The sequence below is a fragment of the Miniopterus natalensis genome, chromosome 5 (assembly GCF_054644295.1).
Source record: "Miniopterus natalensis isolate mMinNat1 chromosome 5, mMinNat1.hap1, whole genome shotgun sequence".
In the NCBI taxonomy this organism is placed as follows: domain Eukaryota; kingdom Metazoa; phylum Chordata; class Mammalia; order Chiroptera; family Miniopteridae; genus Miniopterus; species Miniopterus natalensis.
In genome coordinates this window covers 22,142,707-22,158,761 of record NC_142085.1, presented here as the reverse complement: position 1 = coordinate 22,158,761, position 16,055 = coordinate 22,142,707, and the positions used below count along the sequence as shown (strand labels likewise).

Sequence of the window (16,055 nt, the reverse complement as noted above, 5' to 3'; positions counted from 1 at the left end):
GCATCAGGCGGAGCGTGTAATCACTGACTCTCCACCGACAATGACCACTTGTAAGGGGGTGGCCAGGAGGAGGTCTTCCTCAAATAGGAACACAATTATTGCAGCTGCTGGGGAGGGCCATGCTTCTTCCTGGAGAAAGAGAATAGGCCTTGCTCAGAACAGGGGACAAGGCTGGGGGGCGGGGGCGGGGGAAGGGGGGGGAGAAAACACTCTTGAGTTGATTACTCCTGCTCGGACTCCTGGAAGCCCCATGCGGAGCCAGTGGGGTTCCAGCAGCTGCTCGCGCGCAGCCTTCCCCTAATAATTGTACATTCTGTCAGGGGTCAACTTACTTTTGACCCTGTCTTTTCATATTGGTAAAAGGCTCTTTAGGGCAAACTGTCGGGTTGCGGCGGGGTGCATTAAACACTCACAGGCCCTTCAGCTTGCTTTATCCCCCCCCAACCAGCAGCCGCTGATAAATTCATATCAGATGCTGAGCCTTTCTCCCCGGCCCTCCCGAGTTCACACAGCCCCCTCTCCCGCACGGCGATGCCACCGGGCTGGGACAATGCGTGGGGCGGCAGCTGAGACAGTCCGCCCGCTAGGCTCAGGAGCTCCTGCCTACCACCTTTCTCCGATCGGGCTGAAAAGAGGCATGTGTAGCCGGGCTGGCCAATGCTTGTCTCCAAGTCTCCCCCTCGCCAAGATAAAGGCAGGCTGTTTGGCATGAAGCCGGGGCTGTTGTCCATGAGGGCAAGAGAGCTGGAGATAGAGAGACAGATGGACTTTATTATCTGCACCAGGTGCCCTGAAGAGCTCGAGTCACAGAAGGCTCAGAAAAGATGCTTCTAACTTGGGAGCTCCTGAAAATATGGAATGTTTTCCTAAGTTTGTGCCTGGGAGATCATGGGTACCGCTTAGGTTTCTCTTTTCTCAAAGCGCTGAGGGCCCTGGGCTAGACCCTTCTGTTCTTCGGCTGGTCTAGAAGACCCTCTGCAGCTCCTCGAGATGGACTTCTGCTAGGATCTAAGGTGGAGAGCAGACTCAACTGGCTCCCCAGATCTCTTTAGGAGGGTTTTTATAAGCAGAGCAGAATCATAATTCTTCGAAACTCTGCAGACATGCCATGCTGTGTCCCTCTAAGGCAATCTATAGCCTTCTAGTTAATAAATTAATTTACATTCTTATAGAAAACTCATTCCCCAAAGATCCCCAAGGATTTTTACCAGTAATATAGAGGGTTGACTTCGGGGAAATACACTGCACTTCATGGCAAAAATGCAGAGGATGGAACAGGAGCTGGAAATGTGAGCAGGGATTTTGCCTCTTGATTACAAGCAACTTCTTCAAAAAGAAAAGGAAGGAAGAATGGGAGAAATGGACAGAAATAAGGAAGGAAGAAAAACTAAGAAGTTAGAATCAAAGACTCTTTTGGGGATTACTCAGATTAGGGGCTAATGCTCTGTGATCCTGGCAGCTGCCCCTAATTCATACAGGGCGGGGCACAGGTGGCAACAACCCGTAGTCAAACTCAGTCCTTCTGACTCAGTTTCCTTAATTATTCTAGTATACTAGTGGGTTTTGTTTCCGTCACCTGTACTTATCGATTGACTCTATTCTGCTTAAACTTAAGATACTTGAGTGCCACCTTCACAATTTATCACATCCTTATGGCACTTATACTATTATTTACTTAAGGTTTTTCTTAAATCAATGCCCACACTGAATTATTTTAAAAACCTAACCTGTTTGAAACCATGGGTTTGATGACCTAGTACTTTGAAAAAACTACTTTAGTGTTCATAGCTATTAAGATAAAACTTTTATGCCACTAAAATGACCACCTCACATTCTATATTTTGGGAATAAAATGTGGTTTGCAAGCTTTTGGTATAATTGATTAAAAGGGAGAAGGGTGAACACAAGGGTTCCTTTTTTTTTTTTTTTTTACCTGGACCTCTTCACTTATTAAGAATACCTGCTTCTGAGAACAAACCACATTTTTGAAAGTAGGGTATGAGAGGAGTTGTAAAACCCCTCAATTTGGTGCTTTCTAAACATGCCTCACAGGCAGACAGCTGAAATGCTTGCTACCAGGCCCCTCCCTAAGTTCTGGTTCTGCAGGTCTATCTGCACAGGGCCCAGGAAACCACGAATGCCCCATGCGTGCAAACATCGCTTTAAGTTGAAATGACAATCGTTATTGTTCTTTGAGTTAATTAAGGAGATTTAATTGAGCTAACTCTCAGGACTGTGGTTAATGCAGATGTATCTATTTGTTGGTGTCTCCATCAAGTTCTTTTACTCTGATACTTAAAAAAATTAACTCTTTCAAGAATGCATGTCAGTGGGGATAATAGAAGACTCAAAGGGGATCACGGGATTTTCATATAATGTTTCTGTGAAGGTTTTTAAAATATCCAGTGTTATGAGGGCGAAGGTGACCCTGTGACTGTCTCTCTGAGGCTGGAATCAGACAGGAATGTGGTCTTGAGAACCAAACATTAGCTGCCCACGGACCAATCGACAAGTAAGCCTTCTTTGTGGCTAAGGGAAAGAGGCTGGATGTCTGGGGAGCAAGGTCAAGTTCACTGAACAGGTAGGGGGAAGCAGAGCAGGAGTGTGGGTGTGTGAGGCAGATCCAGGAAAAGAGGTGGAGGTAGAGGACAGGGCAAGCTAAGCTGAAAATGCAGGCGGAGGACCACAGCCACCAGCTGGCTCATGAAGACAGAGCTGGAGTCTGGGTCCAGGGCAGACAGAGACAGAGAGAGGAGGCATGGGCCAGGCTGAGAGTGGGTGAAGTCTGTAGCCACAGACCACACTTGCTGTTTTGTGTTCTCCCCATGTGTAGTCAGTGGCTGACGTGCTGTATAAATGTGGGCTGAACGAGAGGCCCTCACATGTGCCTAAACCTCAGTGGCCCAGTGAGAATGGGGTTATACATGAAGAATAAAATACGAAGGGAGTCTACAACCTGCGGAGGTGCCATGTGTTTTTTCTTTCTATATAGGCACCTATTTATCTCTCCAAAATTCCAAGAGAGAATTATTCATTTTCCTCTTCCCTAGTGCCCTAGTGAGGTCAAAACTTGGCAGGCACAGCACACAGCCCTGGTAGGCACCGGTATCAATCCCAGCCGAGCAGTTCTCTTTCCTCTTACCGGGAGCTATTTCCCTAGCACATTTCTCTCTTCCTCCTGGATGTCTGTGTTTATAGCAGGCTCAGATCATATAACACCTGTCAGAATAATTTGGCAATAACTGACCCATAGACTTCTTTTCTTTTCGAGGACCAACCAGATATTCTTACAATCTGGGAAGGCTCAACTGCAATAAGGCTCGTTTATAAACAAAGCGGATTAACCATTCTCATGTTACAAGCACGGAATCAGAAATCATAAGCACTGAGAAAACATATGTACAGTATCACAGCTTGTAGGAGGCTTTTAAACTCTCCCCAAGACACTACCTTTATTCTCAAATGATTTTCATTTCTCTTCGTATTCATCCACATTGGAAACGACAACTTAACATTCGCCCTGTCTTTTATAGAGTCAAAGCACTTAACAAATTTTAGCAGAGCCGGTTAAGTTGCTTACAGCTCTGAATACCACAGCTCATCATGATTAGGCGCAGCTGTAAAAAGAGCCAAAAGGATAAAAGCATATTTCTAAGCATCAGCATGTCATAATAAGATAGCCCAGCCGGGCCTGGCTCAGCGGTTGAGCATCGACCTAGGATCCAGGCAATCAGGGTTCGATTCCTGCTCAGGACACATGCCCGGGTTGCGGGCTGCAGCCAATCAATGACTCTCTCATCATTGATGTTTCTGTCTCACTCTCTCCCTCTCCTTTCCTCTCTCTGAAATCAATAAAGATATGTTTAAAAAAAAAAAAAAAAAGAGTGGTGATAACAGCTAACTTTTTCCTCCATTATGTGCCAGGCAGTGCACTGAACATACTACATAGATGATTTCATCTTTCCTTCCCAATAACCCTATGCAGTAGATAATAGGATCATTCCCATTTTTCAGATGAAGCGACTGAGGTTCAGAATGGTGAATAACTCGTCAGCTGCCCACATTTAGGAACCAAAAGACCCAGGGTTCAAATTTAGGCTGTTGGACTCCAGCACCCACATTCTCCCTCACCCCCTCTATGGCACCACTCTCGGGACGCAGAGAAGGTGCCCGGGAAGCAGTGGCCCTCTCAGCCACGCTCACAGGCTCTGAACGCCCGCAGAAGGGCGTGTACCGTTAGTGCTGGGGTAGGAAATCAGACTTTTCTAACCTTTTCTACTTTGGGTAACTTTTTCTCCATTTCCTCTGGTACTGACACTACTTTTCTCAGATTGAATGATCTTCACACGCTCGCTGGAATAAAGTGAGCAATAACTTCTCAGTGTACCTTTCCGTGTCCATGTCCGTTTGGAGGCAGAGGGTCCTCAGGAGGTGGGAACCGTCTGTGCTCCTGCAGAAGCCGTTGGGGCAGAGCGACAGACGTGAGAGCTCTCCAAGCCAGGAAGCCTTGGTTGACCAAGGACAGGACCTGGGCAAGTGACTTAGTGAATGAAAGGACAAGTGGAACAGCCTCTAGTGGGAGCCAGATACACTGAGGGTTAGCCTTCTCAGGGTTAGGGTTACTCGGCACAATGATAGCTATAATGTGTGGTATGGACAGTGTCTTTTCCACCCAGGGGATTCTGGACATATTGATTATTTCCTTTTACTTCAGATTTCATCATGTACCTAGTGGGGAAAATGATGTTTCTATTCTGCCCCTTCCTCCAACCCATTCCTCTTTTAAGTATAAATTATCTTTATTTGGGGTTGAATTAAACCATAAAATTACTAGAGTGTCTTTGAAAAAGACCTTTACATGTAACTGCATTTTTGCTTTCCTTCCCTAAGTGGCTGTGTCTTAAGAAAGACGGCACGGATGGACTGATATCTACAACTTCTTAGAAACTGTTAACAAGGATGATTTTTTATAATATCTTTAAATGAACTGGTTTTCCTTTCCAAATGATCCCTGGAATTTTTTCTCATCTGCCTTTCTCAGAGCTCGATTCTGTTATAATATTTCAATTCCTTTCTTTTGCAGAAAGGTATTCTATTGTTACAGCCTTTGCATGGGTTTAGATATCAACTCGTTCATACTCTTTCACTTTTCTATCTGACTGAGCCTAACTTTTTTACCATTTTATCTTTTGGTTCCTTTAAAAGGATTATTTCCTGCCTTTGTTTAATTTGTTGAAAATTTCAGTTAAGTCCTGGGCATTCAGAGTAGAGCACTGTAAACTTAGGATTTAGAGGTTGGTCCATGAAAATTAAGTGTCCAGCAATGTTTAATGTCCTAAGGTACATGAGAAAAATCTCTCCCTCAAAGATTTAAAGGCAAAGCTAACTAACAATGGATGCAAATTCTAAATTAACCACAGTTGATGCTGGGTAAATATTTGCTAAATTGAGAGCTAACTTAGGAGGAATGCCACAGTATGATTTTCAAGCACTTTTCAGCTTTAGAATATGCACAGATCAGTATGAGCAGAAATGGATAAATTAGACACTAAAATAAAAAAGAGAAAGGATGCTGGGCTAGTGGCTTTATATTATTATTATTATTATTATTATTATTATTATTATTATTAAAGACAGAAAAGTGGGTGAACTGTGCAATAGGATAAAGATATAAGTGAGGTCTTGGAAGTAGCTATGAAGTAGAGCATGTAAAAGAAAATGTTGGCCATTGTACCTGGTCTCAGAATGTGTACAGTGTTAGGAGAAGGCCACAGATTTATGCTTTTTACAACAGGAAGACATTTAAGTGAGAACAATGACCAAAATGTGAATAGAAAAAAGGAGAGATCTCCTTGTGGATTCCTTCGGGGATGATTTTCTTTGTGATGTTCTGAAGCTTATGCTTTGTAATTGGAAAGCATGATCCTTGGTCTGTTTCACTCTGCGGTGGAGGAAGGGGCTCAGGATTCCAGGGAAAGGCCCATGGAGAGCATGGGTTTGGCCAAGGCTGCAGCCTTCAGCAGCACCGGGCCTTCCAGGGGTGGGAGGCGCTGGCTCCCATGACATCCGATAATGCAGGAAGGTAATTAACCAATAAGAGACAAGGTGTTACTGAAAAGTGGAGTTCGTGCACCTGATTACTAATTAATCAGGCGTGAGAGCACCTTGTAGATGCATTCACTATTTAATTATAGCAGCCTCTCTTGGCAAAGGAGCATATGTTCCCAGCTTAATCTACTGGTTTATACTGACATCAAATTGTCATTATCAGAAAGAATCAGGCCTTTTGATTATTTCCACTAATTTATTGAACACTTAAAATTAATGAACCCCAGGCCTTTTAAATGTGCTCAGTTGGTTTGGAAGATGGAAGGGGAAAGGGGGGTAGGGTGGAGAAGAGCCTTCATTAAAAGGACAATTTGTTTGGATAAAGGTAAAGCAAATACATTTCATGGCTGATCTGAACTCTGTTGGTGAAAAACATGAATTGTACAAGCTAAGCTTTCAAAATGATGGAGAAGAAATAGGGTATGAGCTGTGCCCTGCTGACCAGCACTGGCCTCCAAAGAACATATGGCTAAAGGTTTTTATCCCGTCATTATCTATGTGCCAATTCTCTGGGAGACCTCACTGCAATTAAGTTTAATCAAATAAGAGCAATGAAAACCAAATGCTGGAAATCATTAACAACAAGGACTTTATTTTTTTTTATTTTGAAAATTTAGTTATGGGGAGAAGATAACATAAAGCCACCTTTCTCACATATGAATGTCTTTCGTATTAAGATAATCTTTGCATCACATCCAAACTGGCTTTTTGTGTTCAGTTTCAGGTGAAGGCCAAGTCCAAGTGATTCTCCAGGTGAAGGAAGGTGTGCCCCCAACTATTTCAGGTGCGTATTAACTCACAAAACAGAAGTGCCAGGTACAACAGAATGTCCTCCAATAATAGTTCTACAAATTTCTTCCCATCACATTGTTGATAAACAAGCAGGTCTCAGTCCTAATGGTTTTATGCCTAACAGCTCTCTATTGTGCCAGCCTTATAGCTAAAATGTGTCTGTATGTCGAAGAAAGATATAAGAACACGTTTCAAAACATTGGAAAGTAAGAATGAAAACATGTAAATAAGCACATTTTATAAATTATGGACCATATGTGCACACAGGAGTCCAGATCTGCACATGGGCCATTAGGCCCTCACCAAACGGAAAGAAAAATTCAGGGTATCTCAAAACTTTAATTGTTCCCAGTAATTTCAGAAAATCACGGTAAACAAAGCATCCCCCAAAGTCAGATGGTTCTCTGAAATCCTTCTAACTCATAAAAGCCAAATTTTCAAAGACAAAATGACTCATAAGCACCTTCTAATGTATTTCATTGTTTGTTTTTGTTTATTATGAGTCAATTTAACTGTACATTTGCAGCAGGGATAAATCTTTTCAAAGGCTGAGTTTTCCTTTGATTTCCAGTGGCATTTTTGTCGTATGTCAGAGTAGAACCCTTGTTAATCAGAAAATGGTAATTCCTCCATTGAAATGAATAACTCACTGAAGCAAAGGTACTGAACTAAAACTATAAAGTAGCAGTACTGTTGGTTACTACTCCATGCTTATCGGACTGGAAAGAATGTGATTCTTTGTTTTCACAACTGTTTCTGAGCTACCATAGCATTTTGCTTTTATGACCCCTGACCTTTCTTTTCTTTCTTTCTTTTTTAAATAACTAAGAGACTTTATTCATTCTCAACGTGAAATGACTTTTTTATTTTTAAATTTTTAAAAATTTATTTTTCAGTTATAGTTGATGGACAATATTACATTACTTTCAGGTGTACAACATAGTGATTAGACATTTACTTGTCTTCTGCAGTGACTCCCCAATGAATCTAGTATCCATCCGATACCAGACATAGGTATCACAATATCATTGATTATAGTCTCTATTTCGTACTTTACATCCCCATGATTATTTTTATAACAGACAATTTGTACTTCTTAATAACCTTTTTCTACCATCTTTCCAACACCTCTTCCACCTGGCGACCCTGAGTTTATTCTCTGGGTTTGTTTCTGTTTTGTTTTAGGTGGCTCTGAAAGCCCTAATAATTGAGTGCCTCTCAGGGGAGGCATAAGAGGATACGGCGATGGACAGTAGTCTGGCTTTATGGGCTCTTAAGGTCACCTGGGATGTCAATCAAATGACTAACTAGATTTCCTTTAAAATAACTTTTACCAAGGAAAAATATCTTACAGTTCTCTCCTCTCTGAAAGTTCTGTGTTCAAAGCCCCCAAGAAGAGATTAGATCGGTTAGGTCAGTCCCCATGTTGTAGAGAATCTAGCTACTGGAGAAGCTCTCATGCCAGGACCCTTCAGAGGATATTGGACCATTTATGGTGGCCATTCCTGGTTCAACTAGCTGTAGTCAGATTGGCCTTAATATAAAGATTTCTGGGTTAAGGACTCTTTGGAAGGACACTGTGGGTGGCCAGCATCCAAGAACTTTTCAGCAAGGGTCAGTCTAACCAAGAGATGCCTCATTTGGTCTGTCAGTTACAACATGCTGAATAAGTAGAAAGCCAATGCTTTGTGGAACTGTAGATTTTTAAGAAGGGAAGAAACATCACAGGCTATCCTACCAGTTGCCTCATTTTATAAATGAGAGCATGGGAGCCTAGAGATTCAAGTTTACTTGCTCACATCAGTAGTCAGTGGTTAGCCTGGATGAGAGCTCAGTTTCCCAGCTCATTCCAGTGTTCTTTCTGCTATACCATATCCTTCCTAAAGTGCTTAAATTCCCTTTTATGGCATGTGTGAATTTATGAGTTAGATTAAAATCAATTACATATAGCCAGTTTTCCTAGCCTATATAGTTTGGGTCAGAAAACGATTCTAAAATGCTGAGAGTTAGCCTGGCCAGCATGGCTCAATAGTTGAGCATCGACCTGTGAACCGGGAGGTCACAGTTTGATTCCCAGTCAAGGCACAGGCTCAGGTTGCAGGCTCCATCCCCCGGCGGGGGGGGGGGGGGCATGCAGGAGGCAGCCAATCAATGACTCTGTCATCATGGATGTTTCTATTTCTCTCCCTCTCCCTTCCTCTCTCTGGAATCAATAAAAACATATAAAATAAATAAATAAATAAATAAAATGCAGGGATTTTCAGAGTATATTATCATTCTTTAGAAAGAAATTCAAATATTAATATGGTTTTTAGATGTTGCCTCATTCCCATAGTGTAGGGTATATGTGTGAATGTAAAAATTTAAATAAATAAGGGTGTGTATTTTGCTTAATGAATAGCTCTTTGAAAAATAGTAAAATTATTTCAGTATCAAAAATCCTTTGACAAAACAGAAAGGGAATAATTTATGGAGTTCTATCTATATGCTAACCTATTAGGAGATTCAATATGAGTGTGTAATGCAGATGAAACATTTTGGGTTAAGGCTTCCTGCTGCAGGGAGCCTCGTGGCTCACTCAGTTAATTGAGGACTTATCCTGTGTACAGGACTGTGCTGGTCACTGTGGAAAACCATGGACAAGAAAACTCCTGAGACAGCAGAAGTTGGGGGACATATGGGCCAATTAAGGGGAGAGGCAGAGGAGGTGGTGTGATGTAAATTGTTGTATGGGCACTTAGTGGGTTGGGGTATGGATTTATGTGAATTTGGGTCAAGATGGTGCCTAGCTTTCTGAATACCCCAATGCAGGTCTTTCATGCTCCCCCAACATTGTGGCTTTGTTAGCTTCCTCTCAATGCCCACTATGATTTGTGAAAGATGGGAAGGAGGGGATGGTGGAAGCAACCACTTTGATGGAAGATAAAAATATTTCTGGAGAGACTTTCTCTCAACCATGTTGTCTTTTCAGTGGGAGCTAATTTCAAATGCTGTCCACAGTGATAGGAGAGCATTGAGATGATCATATATTCTCTTCCTAAATTTGCCAGTCCTTTCCCCGGAGATCTAAGTTTATTTCCATTCTTCTGGTTTCTGAGAATCTGTCACCCCTTCTCCTGTGTAGGGTCAGCCCATTCCTTCCAGCATCTTCTGAGCTTTGTCCCACCAGCAAATAACTCTTTGTCTTGTGTAGTTAACCTGTCCTTCTTTACTGGCTCCTTTCATTTATTGCTTCACGATGAAAACAAAACAAAATTTATGAATGCCTACCTAATCCGTCTCCAGTTGGTATCTCTTCTGCAAACTTCTCTAAATACTAGCTTCCTCTTCACACTGAGCCATAAAAAGCTGGGGTTGGTGAAGGGTTAAGGTAGATAGGGCAATATTTAGCTCAGAGAAGAAGGTTGAACCATCTCAAATCTCAGTTGTCGTTGAGTGACACATCCGTAGAGGAAAGCAGGGTGAGGCTTCATTACAGATGTTGGTTCTGACCAAAATTTATGGACTCCAGTTTCAAGATAAGTCTAACTTATCTAAAGCTTGGGAAGGCAGGTCAAAGGCTGAGAGTCTCAACATTTAAAAGTCCCTCAGTGAGCTTTGTGGATATTTTGACCCGATGTTTTCCCTTCCTTCTCTCCACTGCATTCCTCAATCCACTGTGACCCACAGTGTTTCCCCCTTGAGCGCTCCACCGGGGCTGCTCCCATCCTGACCACTCTTACATTAGTTGCCAATTCAATAGCCACCTCTTGGTCCTTCTCTTACCAAAAATTAGCTATTAACAAGATCTCTTTTTCCCTTTGGACATGTATTTCTTAAGCTTCTAAGACATTCCTCTCTTACGGTTCTCTTTGAATATCTCTGACTGAGTCTTTCACTGTCGTAGGTTCTTTTTCTTATCTCACCTTTCTATATTGATAGCAGTCATATAGAAACCAGAGAGTAACTATATAGAAATCTAGCAACTGTGCAGGAGGTGGAAATGTGTTAATTTATCCATTGTATACAGGACTGTATTCAGGATTGTACAGAAGGATAAAATTCATTCATGATAACGTCCCTTAGGGCAGCTGCTTTAAGATCTATTTTGTTCAATTGAAGGCATTTTTAGCCCTTGTATAAATGACAGTGAAGATGACTAATGTGAAGCATGTTCGTTTCCCACACCTGCAGTGTAAAACTGAAGTCATTCTGGGCTTTTGAGGCTTGGCACAAGGTTTTGAAGAACCTAGTCATTGCCCTTTTAAAATATCACTGGAGCCCGGCCCGGCATGGCTCAGCGGTTGAGTGTCGACCTAGGATCCAGGCGATTGGGGTTCGATTCCCGGTCAGGGCACATGCCTGGGTTGCAGGTTCGATCAATGACTCTCTCATCATTGATGTTTCTCTCTCTCTCTCTCCCTCTCCTATCCTTTCACTGAAATCAATAAAGATATATTTAAAAAAATAAAAATAAAAATAAAATATCACTGGAAATAAGGCTTCAGGATAACTTCTTCTGTCACTCATGGCGCTAGTTAGTGGCCATTTCAACAAATGTGCCCATCCCATCCCCGCCTGAATACTTAGGGCATAGTTTTGGAAAGGAGTCAAAGTTGGGAGGAAACTTAGAAAGGTATTATAGTATTGGGTTTTATAAAATATATACAAAGCTTCTTTCTGAGTGAGGCTTGTTTCTAGACATTTTTCTGATTCCCGTATTCCCAGGATGTGGGGCATATTTTTTGCTAATTAAATTATCTAGGATTTCTACTTGACCACTACACAGATATAAAATGACATATATGCATTTTAATTATCCCGGGCCCCTAATTAAACCATGACTTACTGGGAAGTTGGGTTCAGGTAAATGAAATAACTGGGTGTTCCTATGGTTCTGACCGCAGGCTTTTCTCTTTTCACACCTCAGTCCTCTGGAACTATCACAAACACCCTCAGTTTCAAATACAACCTCTTGGGCTGATGATGCCAAAATCCATCTCTCTGACTCAGAGCCTTTTCCATCTGTCAGATTCATATCCATTCCCTGCTTGCTGTATATTTTTACCTGGAGGCCTCGTGGACACCCCAAACTCTATATGGCCCAAATTGAATTCATCAATATATGTCCTAACTGGCATCCCTCTCTCTGCACATCACCATCCATAATGGGAGCCCAGAGGTCATTCTCGATTCTTGCGTCTTTATTACCCTTCTCATGTTGACCTCTGATTGTTTCTGCAGCCCCATCCTTCGCCTCCTTCCAGCTCTGTGGCTCAGCATCCAAAACTGCCCATCGTTCCTCCACTTGATCTCTTATTTCTTGCCATTGCTCATGCTCATCCCTCTGGCTAGAGTGCAAGCTCTTACCACATACCCTTGCCATATCCCGCTTCCCCTTTACCTTTGCAGATCCCAAGCCTTTCAAATGCAGCCCAGCTGCCCCCTCCCCAGGAAGCCTGCCCTGGCAAGATCTCACTTCCTCCCCTGCTCAGGTGCCACTAAAGAGAACCCCCTTTAGAGTTCTTTCCTCCCAGTATTTACTTACACAGCTTACACAGTGCTGTTAGCTCCTTGGAGAAAAAGGTAGCATTTTATTTCTTTTTGTATTCCTCCATGTTTAGGACAATTCTGATAGTGAAGGCACTGATTATTTATGCCTGTGGATTTAGCAAGTAATGGATGAGATCTGTTCTTCCCATCAATCATGTGAGATCCCCTATCATATGAGTTCTTGAAACTCCTAGGAAATTTTTCTAGCGTGAGAAGAAAATATTTTTCATAGAACAAATATATTCCCCCTACAAAACGTAATTTCATTTGTGGTTTAATTTGAACTACTTAAAGTATTACTGAATAAAAGAAGATCTGTACTGGAAGGAGAATGTTTAGTCATCTGTGAATCTTTCCTTTCTCTTTTGAGACAATCTCTCTGCCCCGTGACTCTGTAGCAGGGATCACATTCCAGAAGGAAACATGTGGGTGCAGATCATCATGGTGTACATGACGTGATGCTGGGCATTCCTACTGGGAATTAGTAGATTTATGTTTCAACTCCCTGATGAAGAGGGTAGGAGGATGGTTGAAAAGAAAATGCCATTTGATCACCAATGGCAGAATCAATAAAAACCATTTGGAACATATAATATATGTAAATTATTGCAACGAGAGCTGTCCAGATTATTATCCTGCCTTTAATATTCATTAAGAGCTGTGAGAAGATCATACCTTTTGACTCAGTGGTTCCATTGCTAAGATTCTATCTTAAGAAGAAATCAGGATTATTGGCAAATTTGTATAGAGTTATTTATAATTTTAGAAAAGAAAGTGGAAAGATCCTAAATACCAAACATTAGGGATTAAGTAAATTATGGACTTTTCATATAGAATATTATGTAGCCATTAAAATTATGTTTACAAGAAGATTTAGTGATATTAGAAAATGCATATAAGAAACTAGTAAACTAAGTAAAGCAAGAACTTGATGTAAAATTGCATATATAATATAATCTCAATTATATAAAAATGCTGAGAAGTTCTGGAAGGAAATACAAACAGAAGGCTAATGGCTGTTATCTCTAGGTAGTGAGGTTATAAGCAATTATTATTTTTTCTTTTTCTTTCTGTATTTCAAATGTTTCATGAAAAGCACCTATAATAATTAGAAGAAGGCAAAACACAACTGTTTAATAACAAAAGTAGAATATATTTTCCCTAGAAGCAAAGGCTATCAAAGGAATGGATAATTACTTGTTTTGTACCTGATACATTTTTGGAAGGTTATAAAATATTAAAAAGCAACTACTTTTGGAGGTAAAAATATCACCAACATTCTAAAATAATAATAGAATTTGCTAATTATCACAGTGAATCATATTTTTAGTTACTCTTTTCTACTTCCCTGTTGTTTTCTAGCTTCCACCTCTGCACCTGAATCACCTTTAAAATGGTCCCGCCCTGAAGCATGGATAGGTGTTGAAGAGGGCTGGGGAGGAAACAACGGGACCATTCCAGGCCCTGGGGATGACGTCCTGATTTTACCAAGTGAGTAAAACAATCCATGAATTACAAAACCACAGACAGACTGAACCAGGCCAGTCCAGCTGGGCAGTCTTATCTGTCATTTAAATTTATTGTACAACACAGTAAAGAATGTGGAAATAAGTAGGCACTTATAAGTGAAATCCAGATAAAATAGCTCAACCTACCTTCATTAAAGGTGGAATAAGTAGTCACAATGCCAAGAGGACTTACAATTATCAACTAACTAGATAATTTTTTTATGTGTTAGAGAACAGATTTACAGCTTATGTTTGAAAGACAGAGTATATGGAAAGAAACAATTTAAAAACTGGCTGTTAATCTTTTGCTGTGTGAAGCTTTTACAGATAGGACAGAAAAAAACGACAAATAAGCTCTTCTGTTACCATAATTTCCCAAAGGTGCTAGAAAAGGAGCAGATAAATAAAATAGAAAATCCATCTATTTATCATCTATCTATCACATACCTATCTATCTATCTATCTATCTATCTATCTATCTATCTATCTATCTATCTATCATCTATCTATCTATCATCTATCTATCTATCTATCTATCTATCTATCTATCTATCTATCTATCTATCTATCTATCTATCATCTATCTATCTATCTATCTATCTATCTATCTATCTATCTATCTATCATCATCTATCATCTATCTATCTATCTATCTATCTATCTATCTATCTATCTATCTATCTATCTATCTATCTATCTATCATCATCTATCTATCTATCTATCATCTATCCATTTATCTATCTATCTATCTATCTATCTATCTATCTATCTATCTATCTATCATCTATCTATCATTTCTATATCTATCTATCTATCTATCTATCTATCTATCTATCTATCTATCTATCATCTATCATCTATCTATCATCTATCTATCTATCTATCTATCTATCTATCTATCTATCTATCTATCTATCTATCATCTATCTATCTATCTATCTATCATCTATCATCTATCATCTATCTATCTATCATCTATCTATCATCTATCTATCTATCATCTATCTATCTATATCTATCTATCATCTATCTATCATCATCTATCTATCATCTATCATCTATCTATCTATCTATCTATCTATCTATCTATCTATCTATCTATCTATCTATCTATCTATCTATCATCTATCTATCTATCATCATCTATCTATCATCTATCTATAACTTTCTCCCTGTTTGCAAACATATAAGAGAAGGCTAACTCCTCAGATATACTGAAACACCCCCCCATACTTACAAAGTTCTTTTTTTTTTTGAGAAAGAGTTTTTGAAACTCCCAGAAAAATCTCTCCAGCCTAAGAAGAAACTATTTTTCATAGAACAAATATATTTCCCCTAAAAGACCAAATTACATGTATGGTTTGATTTGAACTAGAGTTAATATTGAATAGAGGAAGATCAGTACTGGGAGAGGGGCATCTGGTCATCTGTGAAGTAATAATAATGATAATATTAAACATTTGTTGACAGCTAACCACATGGTGGGAATTATTCCCCATATATTAACTAATTTAATCCTCACAATAACTCTGTGATATAAGTAACATCATTATCCCCACTCTTAGTGACAGAAACAGAGGCCTGGGGCAGTTAAAAAATTGCTCAGCGTCACACAGTTTGCAGATCAGCAGAGTCAGAATTTTAACTCAGACTGTCTTACTCCAAGTCCATATTCTTTTTTTTTTTAAATACATCTTTATTGATTTCAGAGAGAGGAAGGGAGATGGAGAGAGAGAGTAGAAACATCAATGATGAGAAAGTCATTGATCGATCCCACACCCGGGCATGTGCCCTGACCGGGAATCGAACCCCAATCGCCTGGATCCTAGGCTGACGCTCAGCCGCTGAGCTCCGCCCGGCCGGGCCAAGTCTGTATTCTTAACCCATCAGGTGTGTTCTTCCTCTAGAAGGGCTGAGAGCAAACAAAAGAGAGTCGCTGTGTTTGCTTTATTAATGATGAAAAATGAAGGCAGCAAAATAAAATAAAATGAAATAATAAAATAAAATAGAGAGGAAACAACAAAAACATACTGACTACCTTCTGGCGATGGTGGTGTGCCTGGAACTGCACAGAGAGATGAGGGGCCGGAGGGAGTGGGCTGGTCAATAGGAAC

General features: G+C 40.5%; 1 protein-coding gene across 1 annotated transcript in view; it reads left to right on the top strand.

Annotated features, from left to right (window-relative positions):
• The window catches only part of PKHD1 (PKHD1 ciliary IPT domain containing fibrocystin/polyductin), a 377,339-nt gene that overhangs the window by 197,117 nt on the left and 164,167 nt on the right, over positions 1-16,055 (top strand). The window contains 2 exon segments of the mRNA XM_087817135.1: positions 6,827-6,892; positions 13,795-13,923. Coding sequence (XP_087673261.1) covers positions 6,827-6,892; positions 13,795-13,923 — 195 coding nt within the window.